Below are 16,088 nucleotides of genomic sequence, written 5' to 3'. Positions count from 1 at the left end.
AAGAAATCATTAATTCCTCTTTGTAAAGTGCAGCACTAATACTGCTGATGATATGTAATTCCATAAGATTATCACCATAACTATTTTTAATAGTTTTTATTACATGTGTGGGTAGTGTTTTTTTTGTGATAAAACTGTTTTAATAATGATCTAACAATAGCTGATCTAAAAACTATTCATACTTTTTTGTTTTTTAAAGCTGTTGTGTGTACTTAATAGCTACTTCACTCTCCATAAAATGAAAACTAGTTAATTATAAACATTCAATTGACATTCTGATCAATAAGCAGAAAAATGTGATTAAGTACAGAAGAGTGAGTATTAAAAAAATAAGGAAAGATTCTAAGTATCAGTATGCCTGCTATTAAAAATTCAAGTGTACAGCATAACACATTTCTCATTTTTTTAGTTCTGAATGTAGTTTGCATATGTTAGCATTAGTCATATATTATTTTAAATCTTGCTTCTCATAGTCATGGAACAATTTTATTGTGATAATTGGCATTTAAATGAATAAAAATAGTCACAAACAAAATTAAATTTTTTTCTTATACAGTGATGAAGTTTTATATTATGCATTGTATACAAATGTATTAAATATTTTTAAGAATATTTGCTTTTCAGGATGATAGTCCACTTGCATAATGTACACACATAATGCTAGTCTAATTCTGGTAGATTGCTCAACAGGACATAGATGAAGATTTAACACAATATAACAATGATGAAAAAGTATTGAAAGCAAAACCAAAATATTGATTGTGGAAGACAAAAACTCAAATTGACCCTCACAACAAAATTTTATATTATAACATATAGTTAAACAAATCCTGATCTCATAAAATACATTGATTGATTATTTTGCTAGTAACACAAACATAAGGCAATTAAAGATTTTACTATCTGCCAAGAAAGTTTAAAAGGTAAAATTTTTAAAGGAAAAATGACTGTAACAGTTGCTCCCAAAGCTTTGAGGGTATCCTATCCATAAGTGTCAGAAATACAGAAATTAAGCATGTTTTTAAATGATTGTAAGTTTTTATGGTTAATTACCATAGTCAGATCCAGCTTTATACAATGACTAATAACAGGTTTTTGTGATGTATTATCAGGATGGATGGTATGTGTATTAAAACTTTAATTATAATAAAGTACAGAAGAATGTTTTGACCTTTGGTTATCTTCAGATTCAGAACAGACTAGAGGGATTTGCTAGCTCTCCAGAGTCAGTAAAGGAGCTTCGATCTGGTGACATATTGGTGGAAACATCAACATCTCAACACAGTGAACTCCTCTTGCATTCAAAGGCAATTGGGCATATACCTATTGAGGTTAAACCTCATGCTACTTTGAATTCATCATGAGGAGTTATCATTGAGAGGGATTTGAAGAACATCCCAGATTCTTGCTGGTTTCTCCAGTTAAGGAGTTTCTGCAGTAAGGCATATCTCCACTCACAAAGATGGAATTATGGTGCTGACCAATGCCCTCATTCTCATGTTTATGTCACCACATCCACCTGCCACCATAAAAGCAGGTTATCTTAATTGCAGAGTAAGGTCATACATTCCAAACCCTGTCTGATGTTTCCAATGTCAACAGTTCGGTCACTCAAAGATGTCATGTTGTGTACTCATTGCAGTGGCAAGGACCATGATGGCCACCCTGATACAATGAAACTGTTGAGGTTTATATTCCAAACTGGATGACATCAAAACACTGATTTCTTCCTACCATACTCTTTGTCTTTCCTTTCAGGAAACATTTTTGAAACCTGCCGATACAGTCATCTTTCGGCAGTTTTCTTTATACAGAAATGACAGGCTGTGTGATGGACGAGTGCATGGAGGGGTGGCACTGTTAGTTGATCAGCATGTGCCCACCCTGTCTTTGCCACTCGACACATCCTCGGAGGCTGTAGCCATCCATGTTTCCTTGGGTTGTACCATCACTGTTTGTTCTCTCTACCTTCTTGCCTGGAGAGACCTATGATCAATCAAACCTTGATGCTCTCATTGAACAGTTGCCATCTCCCTTTTTCATCCTGGAGGACTTAAATGGACATCATCCACTCTGTGGAAAGTGCTTATATTGATAGGAGGGGTCATTCTTTAGAGCGTATACTCTCTGATCACAACCTTTCTCTTTTCAACACTGGTTTTTCTACTAATTTCCATGCACCTAGTCAGTCCTTTACTGCTATTGAACTCTCAGTTTGCTCCCCTTCATTATTTTTCATTTTTCATGGAGGGTTGACAATAATCCATGAGGCAGTGATAATTTTCCTATAATCTTAAGAGAGACTGGCCGTGGTCGATGCCACCTAACCCATGTGCCCCAGTGGAAGCTGGATCATGCCAACTGGCCCTCTTTTACTGCTTTCGCAGAACTTGATCCTGCCATCACCTGTAAGCCATCAATAGATGACTCTGTGGCAGCAGTAACTGACTATATTATACAAGCAGCTGCTCAATGTATTCCTAAAACCTCGAAACATTTTCCATGATATCCTCGTCCGTGGTGGAATCCTACTTGCCACATGGCACGGAAGGCTCAAAAACAGGCCTGGGATACTTTCTGTAGATATCTCACAGTCTTGAACCCCATCACTTTCCAGCATGCACATGCTCAGTGGGTAAGATGTCAAAGCCAGAAATAATCTTGGATTAAGTTCACAACCAGCATATTTTCTACCACCAGTTCCAAAGTCATATGGGACAATATTCTAAAGGTCAGTAGGCAATATAACTCTATCTCCCTCTCGATCTTCCTCTCTGATGGCCAGGAAGTAGCTGATACCCGGAGCATTGCCAATACTCTGGGTGAAAGCTTTTATCGGGTAACTAGCACTTCTGCTTCTTCTTCTACCTTCTTAGCCATCAAGACTCGGGCAGAGCGATCACCTCTTTCTTTTCGAGCTGATTGCCTCTCTGGCTATGATCATCACTTTACACTGGTGGAACTCAAACTGGCCCTTCATCGGTCTGACCTGATGATATACACTATGACATGCTGTGCCATCTATCTCCTGCTTCTCTTGCTATTCTTTTGATTGTTTTAACTTGATGTGGCAGGAGAATGTTTTTCTGTTGCCTGGTGCCCAGCTGTTCTTCTACATTTCTCCAAGCCTGGGAAGGATCCCAAGATTCCTACAAACTACCATCCAATTGCTTTGACGAGCTGTCTGTGTAAGACCTTAGAGAGGATGGTTAATGCTCATCTTGTTTGGTTCCTCGAATCAAACAACCTCCTCTCGCCCACCCAGTGTGGGTTCCGACGACAGCATTCCACCACGGACCACCTGATTCAACTTAAAACATCAATCAGAGAAGCCTTTCTCAAATGACAACATCTTGTATCAATATTCTTTGACATTGAGAAGGCTTATGATACAACATGGAGGTTTGGCATTTTGTGAGACCTCCATATATATGGGTTACGTGGCCATTTGCCCATTTTTATTAACAATTTTTTAATGGACAGGAGATTCAGAGTTTGTGTGAGTTCGACACTTTCCCATTTTTTTTCTTCAGGAATTTGAAGTCCCTCAGGGCTGTGTTCTTAGTGTCACACTTTACAGTATAAGAATTAGTGCCATCACTGAACAACTTCCTCTCACTGTTGCAAATGGGCTTTTTGTCGACGACTTTCACGTTTCATGTTAGTCATAGAACATGAGGTATATTGATCCTGAACTCTGTATCGGTGAAGTTGTTCTGCCTGTGGTCCCTGAGGCAAAGTTCTTGGAGCTTATCTTTGACCATAAGTTGGCCTTTATACCACACATCAAGCAGCTACTGGTCAAATGTACAAAAGCACTGAACATCCTCCGTATCCTCTCTTCCACAACTAGGAAAGTGAGTCAACGTTCCATGCTAAAGATATATTGTGCTCTTATTTGATCGAAACTCATCTATGGATCACTGGTCTATGGCTCTGCCAGACCATCGGGCTTAAAGATGCTAGACCCTGTTCATCATCAAGGTCTTCGGCTTTGCACTGGGGCTTTTTGCACTTTTCAGAGCTCATACATAGAGTCTCGTGAACCTTCTTTGCACCTCCGCTGTTTGCAACTGTCTTAACTATATGCCCTGTTCTCACCGATAGTCAAAACCGTCTGACCCCACTTCTATCCAGTTTTTCTGGATATCGAGCCACATTTGTATTTGTGGGAATGAGCTCGCCAATACTGCAGCTAAGTTTATCTGCTCTGCACTATCACCACTGTGCCTGTTCCATACATGGACTATGGTCCTGTATTCAAGGATCAGCTCCCTACCAGCTGGCAGTCAACTTGGAGTGAGCAATCTGAAAACAAGCTTTTCCAAATCAAACCCTATATATATAGGACTTTGGCCATCTTGCTTACATAAGGATCGGAAAGAGGAAGTTGTTCTAACTAGACTACGCATTGGTCACAGTTTTTTGACTCATCATTTTCTTTTATTTGGAACTGATACACCAGTGTGTAGTTTGTCTAACACTTAGATCACAATAAGGCACATTTTACTTTCTTGTCATCATATATACTTTCTACAACGGCACCATTTTAAACATGTTTTGTCCCAAAGTTTGTCCATCTTGGTAATGTTTTTAGTTTTTTAAAGGCCATTAATCTTTTTAATGCCATCTATGTTTTTTACTTTATAAATTACACCTTTCTAATGTGGCTCCCTTTTAAAAATCACAATTCATCTTGTTCGATTTGAAATTAGAAACTGGCCTTAACATTAAATAACTCAAAACTAGGATCGGAAAGGCCAACTTTAGGTGACTGATGGTGATTTTTATACTTACCTGTTAGGCTTCCTGGCAAGTTATGATTATTAGAGCTACACTACAGAAAGTCCTTTACAACTTGAATTACTGTAGGTTTTCTCTTGACATTGTAAACTAGATGTAAACATTGGTTTTATGCTATTTTTGTTTGTTTGTTTTTTAACTTTGTTTTGTTTTACCTTAATTTCCTTTTAGGAATTTTACTACATTTACTTTTTACTGGATGTTTGATGCAGATAGCCTAGCTGCTTTGTGCCATAAAACACTAAATCAACCAACCAACCAACCAGCCTTTTGCAGTGTTTGATAACAGATTAACAAAATCAAGACTCAAATTAACATGTATAGTTTGAAATAGCAGGCATCATAAGATCGCTACAGTTATATAAGGTAGTATAAAAATCTGGCATCCATACCAGTATGAACATGCTGTTTTATATTTTATTGATTAGTAGACCAGAAAACTCTGAAATAGTTTTAGCTATCCAAAGATTGCCAGCTAATGAATGATCATGGTAATGATTCAGTACTATTGTTTGTAATGAAAAATATAGAACCAAGTGTACGTGAGCATAGGTATCTTCAGCTTGTTTGTAGACTGACAACACATGGAAGTGTTCAAGAATTTGATACTGAAAATTTAATTCCTGGTCAGATTGTTACCAGTCTTTTCATCACTTGGGTATTTCTCTGCCAGGTCATTTTGCTGTCTGTTCCAACTACTGGTAAATGACTCATTGTGGCTTGATAATTATTTGAGGCAGCAACTGGGCTACAGGCTTATGACCCAGCAAATAAACTCCACTTTCTTTATGGAACTGCTCAGAGCCTGAATAATTTTTAAAAAGTTTGTATCTTTCATTCTTTTTAATAAACTTTTATTTTGAAGGAGTATTTTTCTAATAAACTAATATTTCCTGACTGGAGTGTTTGTTTAATGAACTAATACCGGCAAAATATTGTTATTTTATTATCTTAAATAAGGTATGTAAGGGAGATCATGGCATAAACGAAATATCCTAGTCACAAAATGTTCAGTAGTGAACTGTCTGGCCACCACATAAAAGACCCTCTTGTATTTTATATGTCATAGAAGATTCATTACTTTGCAGGGTTTTATATTTCTGATCCTTTGAGGGTTAGCCCAATTATTGGATCAGCCAGTTTCATGGTTCAAACATAAACTTTTTCCACCAAATATAATAGCAACTACTTTCTAATATATAAGGAAGATAATATAGTTGTAGAAGGAACATCAAGAAATTCTTCAGTATTGTCACATTTAATAAGGTTCTGATTTAATGACAATTGATACACAATTTAACTTTCCTTGTTCACATTGTACTGTAAAATCAAAATACTGTAGTCAAATTAAATTACCACGATCACAAAAGACTCTAAATTCACATCTTTCTAAGTATTTTTAATAATGTTTAAAAGCCTAAACTATAACTTGTAATTCTCTTTCAACTGTAGAGAACTTGTATTCATTTGGATGACTGGCAGATAATTTATGACTTATCAGCACTTTGAACTAGGATAGCACCTTAGCCTGCATCTGAAGCATCACTGTCCACTGCAAAGAATTTCTAAAAATTAGGATGTTTCAAGAATAGCTTTTCAATCCCTGAAAGATACCTTGACAATCTTATGACCAAAAAAACAAAAAGAATAGATTTTCTAGGTTCAATCAAAGTAGCAAAATTTGAAAATTTTTATAGAAAGATCCAGTTAATTCAAGAAATTAATTCACCAACTTGATTTTCATAAGTACAGAAAACTGTTTAACAACTTTTACTTTTACACCATCAATAGAAAGGGAAAAGAAATTCAGATCTACAGAAATGACATTCATCCAACTTTATTGTTAGACCAGCTAGTGCTGCTTCAGTAAAGGAGAAGCTTCGCCTATTCCATCTGTACTTACTATTGCATATTTGTACAGTGAGCCTCCAAAAAGTTTATTTGTTAGTATCTGAAACATTGCAAGTGCAATTTATAATCCAAATAACAGTAATTGAAATTGAAATGCTGTTGAGTCCAATTAAAATGAATACACATTTGAAGTGCTGTTAAGTTTTAATCAACTCAATAATTCAAGTACATCTTCAGTGCATAACTGCCAATGCTTGTCCTTCACAGAAACTTTGTTTAGTTTTCTGTTCTCAACACAAAATCTAGTGCTCTTCAAGATTTTTCAAGGAACAGAAAGAATTTGAGAAGCACATAGGTTTTGGAAGTTTCAGCAGTGTCCTCCATCAGTATTTGAGTGATGTGAGATGCCTTGATTTAATTTATTCTTAACTCTATTATATATTTAAAAATGGCTAGTATGGGTAGAGAAAGCACTAGTAGAGGAGTGAACAACGATTCAACCTTCTTCAGTGAGTTTTCTTGTCATCACGGATTATTTTTAACTCTGAAGGAGAAAAAGAAATGCACAAGATAACTCATAATTACTGGACTTAGGATAATTTTTATAATGGTGAAGTTTTGCATTATACATTATATACAAACATATAAAGTAAACAAAACATTATTTTCTCTTTACTCCTGTGGTAGATACATGTTTGTAAATTAAAATTGTTTTTTATTGTGGTTTCAGAAGGGTGGTAAATGTAACTTTATGACATAATTAATATTTTATTTTATTGTAGGAAATGCTTTACGTCTCTACAAATATGGAAAGTTGACAGTTTGAAACATGAAGTCACCTGGATGGTTATAAAGTAGAAGTGACAATGCAGTGGTAAGTTGATTGTCACCTGGATCTTATAAGATAAAACTGATAATGCAGTGGTAACATGATATCTTGAAGAGTATGCATTAAATAAAAACAAATGTAACACATGTAAATCTTTATTTTAAGTATTTGCACAATAATTCCAACAGAGTGTTCACCAAACTTCAAATATTTCTTGTGATTAAGTACAGTGACTTGTTTTAGTCTTTCTTTTGCATTTTTATCAGATATTTCATGATCCTTTAACTTGAATGTTATTTAAAAAGTACATTTCTAAAAAATGTCTTTGTACCCTCAGGTATGCTCGTCAGGTTGCCAACCATCCAAGCCTTGTCATCCTCTTTATCTTTGCTTTGGCAGGGACTTGTGTTATCATTGCTTTGACCACAAATAAACTCCCAAATTTTGAAAATCCTTTGTTGGTAAGTTGTTACATTTTGATAAAGTATAGAAAGTAATTTAATCACTACATTAGACTCCTAAGGTTTAGGAAGAATACTTACAAGTGAAATCCTAGGATGATGCCTTTTGTAATTTAATGAGAGTTATAGTTTCATTATACATTACTTGAATTCCTAACAAGCTTTTCTGTTAAATTACATTTTTTATAAACATTACTTTATTCTCTGCACCACTTAGAACTTTTCTCATGTGTGCAACTGCAATGTAATTTTTTATGCATTCCATAAGCCTTAAATAAACTCCCATTTCTACATGATTAATTATTGAAATGCTGTGGCCCTCCACCAATAGCAGTGACACAACCTCTATGCACAGTAATCTCTTTGAGCATGTGATTGTGATCTTATGCTTTCCTCTGCTCTGTTTGTGTTAAGACAGGTTTGCAGCCTGATATGGCCAGGTGGTTAGGCTCTATCCCACCAAACATGCTTGCCCTTTCAGCCATGGCAGCATTATAATATAATGGTCATCCCACTTATTGTTTGTAAAATAGTAACCCACTAGTTGGCAATAGTTAATGATGACTAGTTGCTCTACCTCTAGTCTTTCACTGCTAAATTATGGGTGGCTAGTGCAGACAGCCCTTGTGTAACTTTGCTCATAATTCAAACCAAACATATTCTTCCTGTACTTTCTGTTTCTAATTGCTCCCCTTGGTGTGGATTCCTGTACATGGTGAGGGGACCTCCCAGGGAAGGTTCTGCTCTTTCAGTTCACCTCCTCTGGGATCAAAACATCCACCCATGTGTTTGCTGTGCGTGGCAGTCTGTGAAGGGAAGGAGAGGATCCTGGTGGTTGAAGGGTCCAACCCTAACACACCACTTTGGCCTTGAATTCCTGTAGACGGGCAGCCTTAGGGTGGCCCCCTTGGGTCAGTTGGCTGATCCACTCGGGCTAGGGTCAACCAAGTACCAGTGTTGGATGTTTTCAACAGGTGTTGTGGACATTATATCTGACGCTTGTGTTTGGGTATAGTGCCCAGAAACCTTGACGTTGCTGCAGTGTCCTTGTTTGACATTGTATGTGTGTCCCCTCATAGGGGTCCATGGTGGGTGTGGTCAGTGGGCACAAAATTTCTTTTTTCATTATGGATACTCCAATTAAAAATCTTAATAAAATAGTGAAAAAACAGTCTATAGGTAAATGACTGTCTTGAAGATTCTGAGCAGCAATCCTCACCATCTGTACCACCTGTTGTACCTCGTTTTCTTATATTGCATTCACTTTCATACAAACCTTTAGGGCAAATGTCTCCCTTTTTCATTGAGAAAGGACTAGAGGGACTTGCTGGCTCTCCAAAGTCAGTAAAGAAGCTTCAGTCTGGTGACATATTGGTGAAAACATCCACATTTCAACACAGTAAACTCCTCTTGCATTCAAAGGCAATTGGGGATAGTTTGTCTAATACTTAGATCACAATAAGTCACATTTTACTTTCTTGTCATCGTTACGGTTCTCAATGACGGCACCATTTTAAGCATGTTCTCTCCCAAGGTTTGTCCATAACATTAGACAGTGTTACTGGTGATGGTGATGGTTCATGGAGTTCTATTTGAAATCAGAAACTGGCCATAACGTTAAATAACTTGAAAAACCAGGACTGGAAAAGCCAACTTCAGGTGACTATTGCTGCTGTTTGAACTACCCATTAGTCATCCTGGTGAGTTATTATCATAATTTTGCTACACATTTTTATTACTTTACTTTTTGAAAATGACTATAATGTCAAATAACTCAGAACCAGGACTGGAAAGGCCAACTTCAGGTGACTGACAGTGGTTTTTGTACTTACCTGTTAGTCTTCCTGGCAAGTTATGATAATTACAGTTATGATACAGAAAGTCCTTTACAACTTGAATTCCTGTAGTTTTTTCTTCACATTATAGACTGTAAACATTGGTTTTATGCTGTTTATGTGTTGTTGTTTTTGGTTTTTTTAAACTCTGTTTTGTTTTACCTTAATTTCCTTTTATGAATTTTACTAAATTTACTTTTAACTTTTTACCAGATGTTTGGTGCAGATAGCCTTGCTACTTTGTGCTATAAAACACTAAATCAACCAACCAACCAATAACTAATTGCTTAGCTCTACTGCAATTTTGTATTTAGTGTTACATTATTTTTGTCCTTGTTGCACTTACTTTCCACCTGCTTGGAATTTTATTTTCTCTAGCCACCACATTTCTTCTTTATATTACTTCAAACAACAACTGCAAAACAAAACAAAATTTGAGGCCTTGTCATTCCTTTTCAAGCATTTTCTATGACTATACCAGTGGAAACCAGAGGCAACTTATCTGTTCATAGAACTAGCATGCAGTAGTTATCCTATTTTCAACTAGTAGAGCACATGCTGTGACAGTAATTGTTTTCAGTCATTGTTGAAGTACTATGATTGTTTTGGACATATTGTGAATGAGTTGGCAATGTGTTGCTCATTGTTGATATCTTTTAAACATGATGCTATTGTTATTGTCCATTTGGTGGATATTCTACTACAGTTTAAGTCCTCATTACTCTACTTCATTGCCTTCTATGGGGTCTGCTTATATTATATTTTAAAAGAAAAATCCTTTACACCTATAGACTAAATCAGCATTTTCAATATAAAAATATTGAAATATTAAGTAAAAATATTAGCAGGAAAACGTTATTTGAACTTCAAATCTGTTATTTTAAGCACAATAATGTAAGGGTAAAGGTAAAAGAAATGCTAAACAGATCAGTTTGAAAAATTTTGTAAAAACCTATACACTGCTTTTTCATAAAATCTGATAATTTAAAAGAATAGATAACTAAACAGTTGTTTGAATTTAAAAAATACAAAGATTGGACATTTTTCAAGGTATGTACTACATTTTGATTTTGATAATATTCATGTAAAAGATTTAATTATTAATGTAACAAAATCACATTATGAATAACTTTTCAGAAAGCAAAAAAAAGAAAAATATTATTTTGTAATAGATTTTAAAGATAAATCATCATATATTTTGTAAAGCTGACTATAAGTTATAATGATTTTAAAGAAAAATTAGTTTATTGAAAATCATTATAATTTGCAGTCAGCTTTAAATAAAACAAACCTATTGGACCCTTTCAATTTAATTTTAAAAATTTACTGAATAATTTAATCCTTTAGAAACAGATAATTTACCCTGTATTTGTAGTAATAAATAATTTATGGACACATTTTTTATAATCATATAGTAACAAGTAATTTAGAAGTAATAAAAAATAATTGAGTTTAAATTAATTTTAAAAAGAAAGATAAATCTGAGATCTTAGAAAATTTAGAAAATAATATTCATAACTATATTATTAAAATCAGCAAATAACATATTTTTCCCCATGTTTCTCTTTTGAGTAGAAACTGTGTATTGTTAAATGTATTAAAATTCAATAAAGAACCTTAAACTTATGTAAGTATAAAATAGATTTGTCCTTTAATGTCTTTAAAAATAAAAAAGGTTGATAAATTTATTATTACATCAACTGATAAAGTTGAATGTAATTTTAATTATATATGTAAAAAAATCATAAACAATCAAATTTTAATTGATGAAATCAATACCTCAAGTACTTTTACAAAAACTGTTTTGAAGAAAGATACTATTATTACAAATATAAGGAAAGCCATTAAAAATGGAATATATATATATACACACAAAATGTTATAAATCACCATTTCTATATGCTATTCCTAAACTACATAAGAATCACACAAAATTTAGTTTTATTACTATTTTTTTAAATACAGTTACCAAATCCATTTCCATTGTGCTTAACAAAATTTTAGTTCAGAAGTTCAAAACATTTTTAGGGATTATAAAAAATAATACTCAACTGCAGAATATCCAAGTAATCTAGATTCTTTAAAAACAGCCAGTTGTGTTACCACCTACAATTTTAACACATTATATACTACAACAGATTTTAAAAACCTTATTAGAGTATTTAATAATCTGTTTGATAACTGTATAGATGCACAAGTGGATATTATGGAATATAACTTCACTAAGAGACAATGCAAAAACATTATGTACTTCTGCATTTATAATAGTTAACGTCTATAAACAAATGGTAGGTATTCCAATGAGTACTAATTTCTCTTCAAGTATGACCAATTTGTATCTGTTCTTCTATGAATATTTATGTAAAATAGTAGATCTAGAATGGATGATTGTGAGCTCAGCCATAAGGAACATATAGTGGCAATTTGTGAAATTAATTATCACATTGTATTATAACAATGAAGTAGAAAATAATAATTTGTTTTCTCAAGTGTCTTGTAAAGTAAATGAACAAAGTTGTGTAGACTTTTGATGAAACAAGAAAATTATTGAACGTTCTGGATTCTACTGTCACAACCAGCAGTATAAGGAACATTTGTATAGATGTTTGACATGTTGTAATATATTATTTTAAAATACATATACTGTATCCTGTTTGTTTATTGTTGAAATTTATCATCAACACTCACAGACATCTACTGGAAAAAATCATATCCACCAATACATATAAAATTCTGACAAACTAATTGGGTTTGTCTTTTCATTCATCTGACATATAGGCTGGCACAATAGACATAAACATGTGTAAGGGTAAGAGTTTGCTCAAGGCTTGTGGCATATGCAGGAAATTCCATGACAATTGCATATGAGGTAATAACTATGTGATGCAGAAGGGTAAGTATCTATATGAAATATATTTACAGGAAAGGAAAATATTAACTTTTGAAAGTTGAAGCAGTTTTCTTTCATGAAAATATGTCCCTTAGTGTGACAGTGATATGTCTTCAGATTTACAATGCTAAAATCAGTGATTTGATTTTCCCCAGTGGACACAGCAAAAAGACCAATGTGACTTTGCTATAACAAAACACATACACACACACACACCATGAAATTATATCAAGTAGGACTTGTTTAGTTTAGAGAGTTCAATAATGAGTGCAAAATATTCCATTTACTTAAATGTGACTTAAATACTTATTTATTTGGCATTATTAAAGTATCATATTTAAATGTACACAAAATAAACCAAAAAATTATCTATTTAAAATAAAGTATATTTGATTGCAACTAATAATATTATTTACAAAAATATTCTTACCTACCCTTTTCTGTCACCATTTTGAAAGGACATAGGCCACCAATAGCCTCTGTTAATTTATGTGATGTTGTTATGACTATATCTAGAAGTGGTGACTACTGCAATCAGCAAAATAAAAGTTTCAGAAGAGAGGTGTTAATGAAAATCAATCAAGTTGAAATGGATCGAATATACAAAATGACACTTTCTGATTATCAAGAAAAATAAATTACTTTCTGGGAGGAAATGAAGTATTTTTTTTACAACTGACACTTGAAACTGTTGACACAGTGAAATTCATAATTACAGAATTGAGGGAAAACAAGACAATTGTATTCTTCACAAATACATCTTTTATTCATGACCATGATTTTGCCAGTAAAGGCAATGTATCTGATGATTCCTTACTGGTTAAACCATAGTTGTGAATAAATTATGTATTTGTATAATGTACACTTGTCTTGTTTTTCCTCAATTCTGTGAAGTGTATTTGATATATTTTCAAAAATGTGTCTTACAAGGAGAAGTGAATTTTCAAAATGGGAAAAGTATGGGAAAATTAAATCTAATTATATGAATTTTATATACCAAAACATAAAGACCCCCTTGGAGTGGAATCCTGTATGTTGTGAGGGGAAACTCCCAGGAAAGGTTCTGTTCCTTCATTTTATCTCCTTTGGAATCCAAACATCCACCCACTTGCTTGCTCTGCATAGTGACCCGACAAGGGTAGGAGAGAATCTTGGTGGTTGAGAGGTCCAACCCTAACACTACACTGTAGCCTTGGGGTGGCCCTCCTAGGTTGAATTGGCTGGTCCACTTGGGCTAGGGTCAACCAAATACCAGTGTTAGAATTTCTCAACAGGTGTTTGGGTATAGTGTTCATGAAACCCTGGCATTGCTGCAGTGTCCTTGTTTGTCATTATAGTGCATCCCTTCATAGGGTTCCATGGTAGGTAGGGTCAGTGGGCACAATATCTTTTTTTTTTTATTGTGGAACCTCCAAATAAAAATTTAAATAAAATAGTGAAAAAACAGTCCATAGGTAAACAACCATGACTTGAAGATTCTGAGCAGCAATCATCAACATCTGTAGCACCTGTACCTCATTTTCTTACACTACATTCTCTTCCAGATAAACCTATCAGTCAGATGTCTCCCTTTTTCATACAGAAGGGACATGCTGGCTCTCCAGAGTCAGTCAAAAAGCTTCGCTTTGGTGACATATTGGTGGAAACACCCATATCTGAACACAGTGAACTCCTCTTGTATTTAAAGGCTATGGAAGACATACCTATTGAGGTTATGCCTCCATGTTACATTGAATTTGTCATGAGGAGTTATTGTTGAGAGGGATTTGAAGAACATCCCCGAATCAGAGATTCTCACTGGTTTCTCCACCCAAGGGGTTTCTGCAATGAGGTGTATCTCCACTCGCAAAGATGGAATTATGATGTCAACCAATGTCCTCGTTCTGACATTTACATCACCACATCCATTGCCACCATCAAGGCAAGCTATCTTAATTGTAAGGTACAACCATACATTCCAAACCCTCTCAGGTGTTTCCAGTGTCAGTAGTTTGGTCACTCGAAGACATCATGTCGTGGTTCCTTGACATGTGCTTGTTGCTGTGGCAAAGACCATGATGCCTCTGAGTGTGAAACAGGCCCTCATTGTATCATTTGCAATGGCTCTCACCCATCCTACTTTCATTCTTGCCCTAAATGGTTGAAAGAAAAAGAGGTGCAGCATTTGAAAATGATTCAAAACATAACTTGCCTTGAGGCTCAAAAGTTGCTTCTGCCACTTAATCTAGGATGTATGCTGCTGCACTTCATTCCACTACTACAGTGGGAGAGCAGATGGATTTCTCTGTGCCTCCATATGAATCATTCCGAAACAAATGAAAAGTCCTTTGACCTCCATGGTTTAAAACGTTGATGAATCAATGTCAACACCCATCTCTGTCCCTGACATTCATTCCAGCAAATCCCAAGATCCACTTCCTTTTGTTCCAGGTATGGGCAATTCCTCTGGTACACCTTCTCCAACCCCAAGATGCAAAACAATCATTTGTTCACGTCTTCAGTCACTGGAATCCTCTTCCAACAACATAGATTTGCCCAATCGATCCAGGGTAGGATCCATGGAGGTAAATAGACCTCCCTCGAATAAAGATAAAAAAGAAAAAAGACATGGTCACAGAAAGAAGGGCTCTCCACCCAATTTGCCTACACTTAAATAAAAATGGCCACCTTGATACAATGAATGACAACAAAGCATTGATTGCTTCCCACCATCCTGTATATCTTTCCTTACAGGATACTTTTTGTGGGTATCCCATGCTCTCACACCTCATCACTTTCCAGTAAGCCTGTGCATGTGCTTGGTGGGCAAGACATCAAAGCCAGAAGGTATCTTGGATTAAGTTCACAACCAGCATATCTTCTACCACCAGTTCCAAGGTCATATGAGACAAGATTTAAAAGGTCAGTCAGCAATATAATTCTGTCCCCTTCTCGATCTTGCTCTCAGATGGTCAGGAAGTAGCTGATACCTGGAGCATTGTCGATACTCTAGGTGAAAGCTTTTGTTGGGCACCTAGCACTTCTGCTTCTTCTTCTTCTACCTTCTTAGTCATCAAGACTCGGGCAGAGCATACACATCTTTCTTTTCGAGCTCATTGCCTCTCTGGCTATAATTGTCTCTTTACACTGGTGGAACTCAAACAGGCCCTTCATTGGTCTGACCTGATGATATACACTATGACATGCTGTGCCATCTATCTCCTGCTTCTCTTGCTATTCTTCTGATTGTTTTCCTGTTGCCTGGTGCCCAGCTGTTCTTCTACATTTTCCAAGCCTGGGAAGGATCCCAAGGTTCCTTCAAACTACCATCCAATTGCTTTGACGAGCTGTCTGTGTAAGACCTTAGAGAGGATGGTTAATGCTCATCTTGTTTGGTTCCTCGAATCAAACAACCTCCACTCACCCACCCAGTGTGGGTT

At 35.2% G+C, this 16,088-nt stretch overlaps 1 protein-coding gene across 9 annotated transcripts in view; it reads left to right on the top strand.

The window, feature by feature from the left end:
- disp (RND transporter family member dispatched) overlaps nucleotides 1-16,088 on the top strand; it is a 74,245-nt gene that overhangs the window by 18,447 nt on the left and 39,710 nt on the right. For 8 of the 9 annotated variants that reach the window (XM_076464624.1, XM_076464621.1, XM_076464620.1 and 5 more), the window contains exons 2-3: nucleotides 7,437-7,528; nucleotides 7,821-7,944. In XM_076464624.1, coding sequence (XP_076320739.1) covers nucleotides 7,521-7,528; nucleotides 7,821-7,944 — 132 coding nt within the window. In that variant the 5' untranslated portion in view covers nucleotides 7,437-7,520. Of the gene's footprint in view, nucleotides 1-5,397; nucleotides 5,627-7,436; nucleotides 7,529-7,820; nucleotides 7,945-16,088 lie in introns of those variants that run through there. The other variant, XM_076464629.1, reaches the window with a different exon arrangement.

This window comes from Tachypleus tridentatus, chromosome 10 (genome assembly GCF_004210375.1).
Source record: "Tachypleus tridentatus isolate NWPU-2018 chromosome 10, ASM421037v1, whole genome shotgun sequence".
Lineage (NCBI taxonomy): Eukaryota > Metazoa > Arthropoda > Merostomata > Xiphosura > Limulidae > Tachypleus > Tachypleus tridentatus.
The sequence above is the reverse complement of the archived record's forward strand: the minus strand, read 5'-3'. Positions and strand labels throughout refer to the sequence as shown.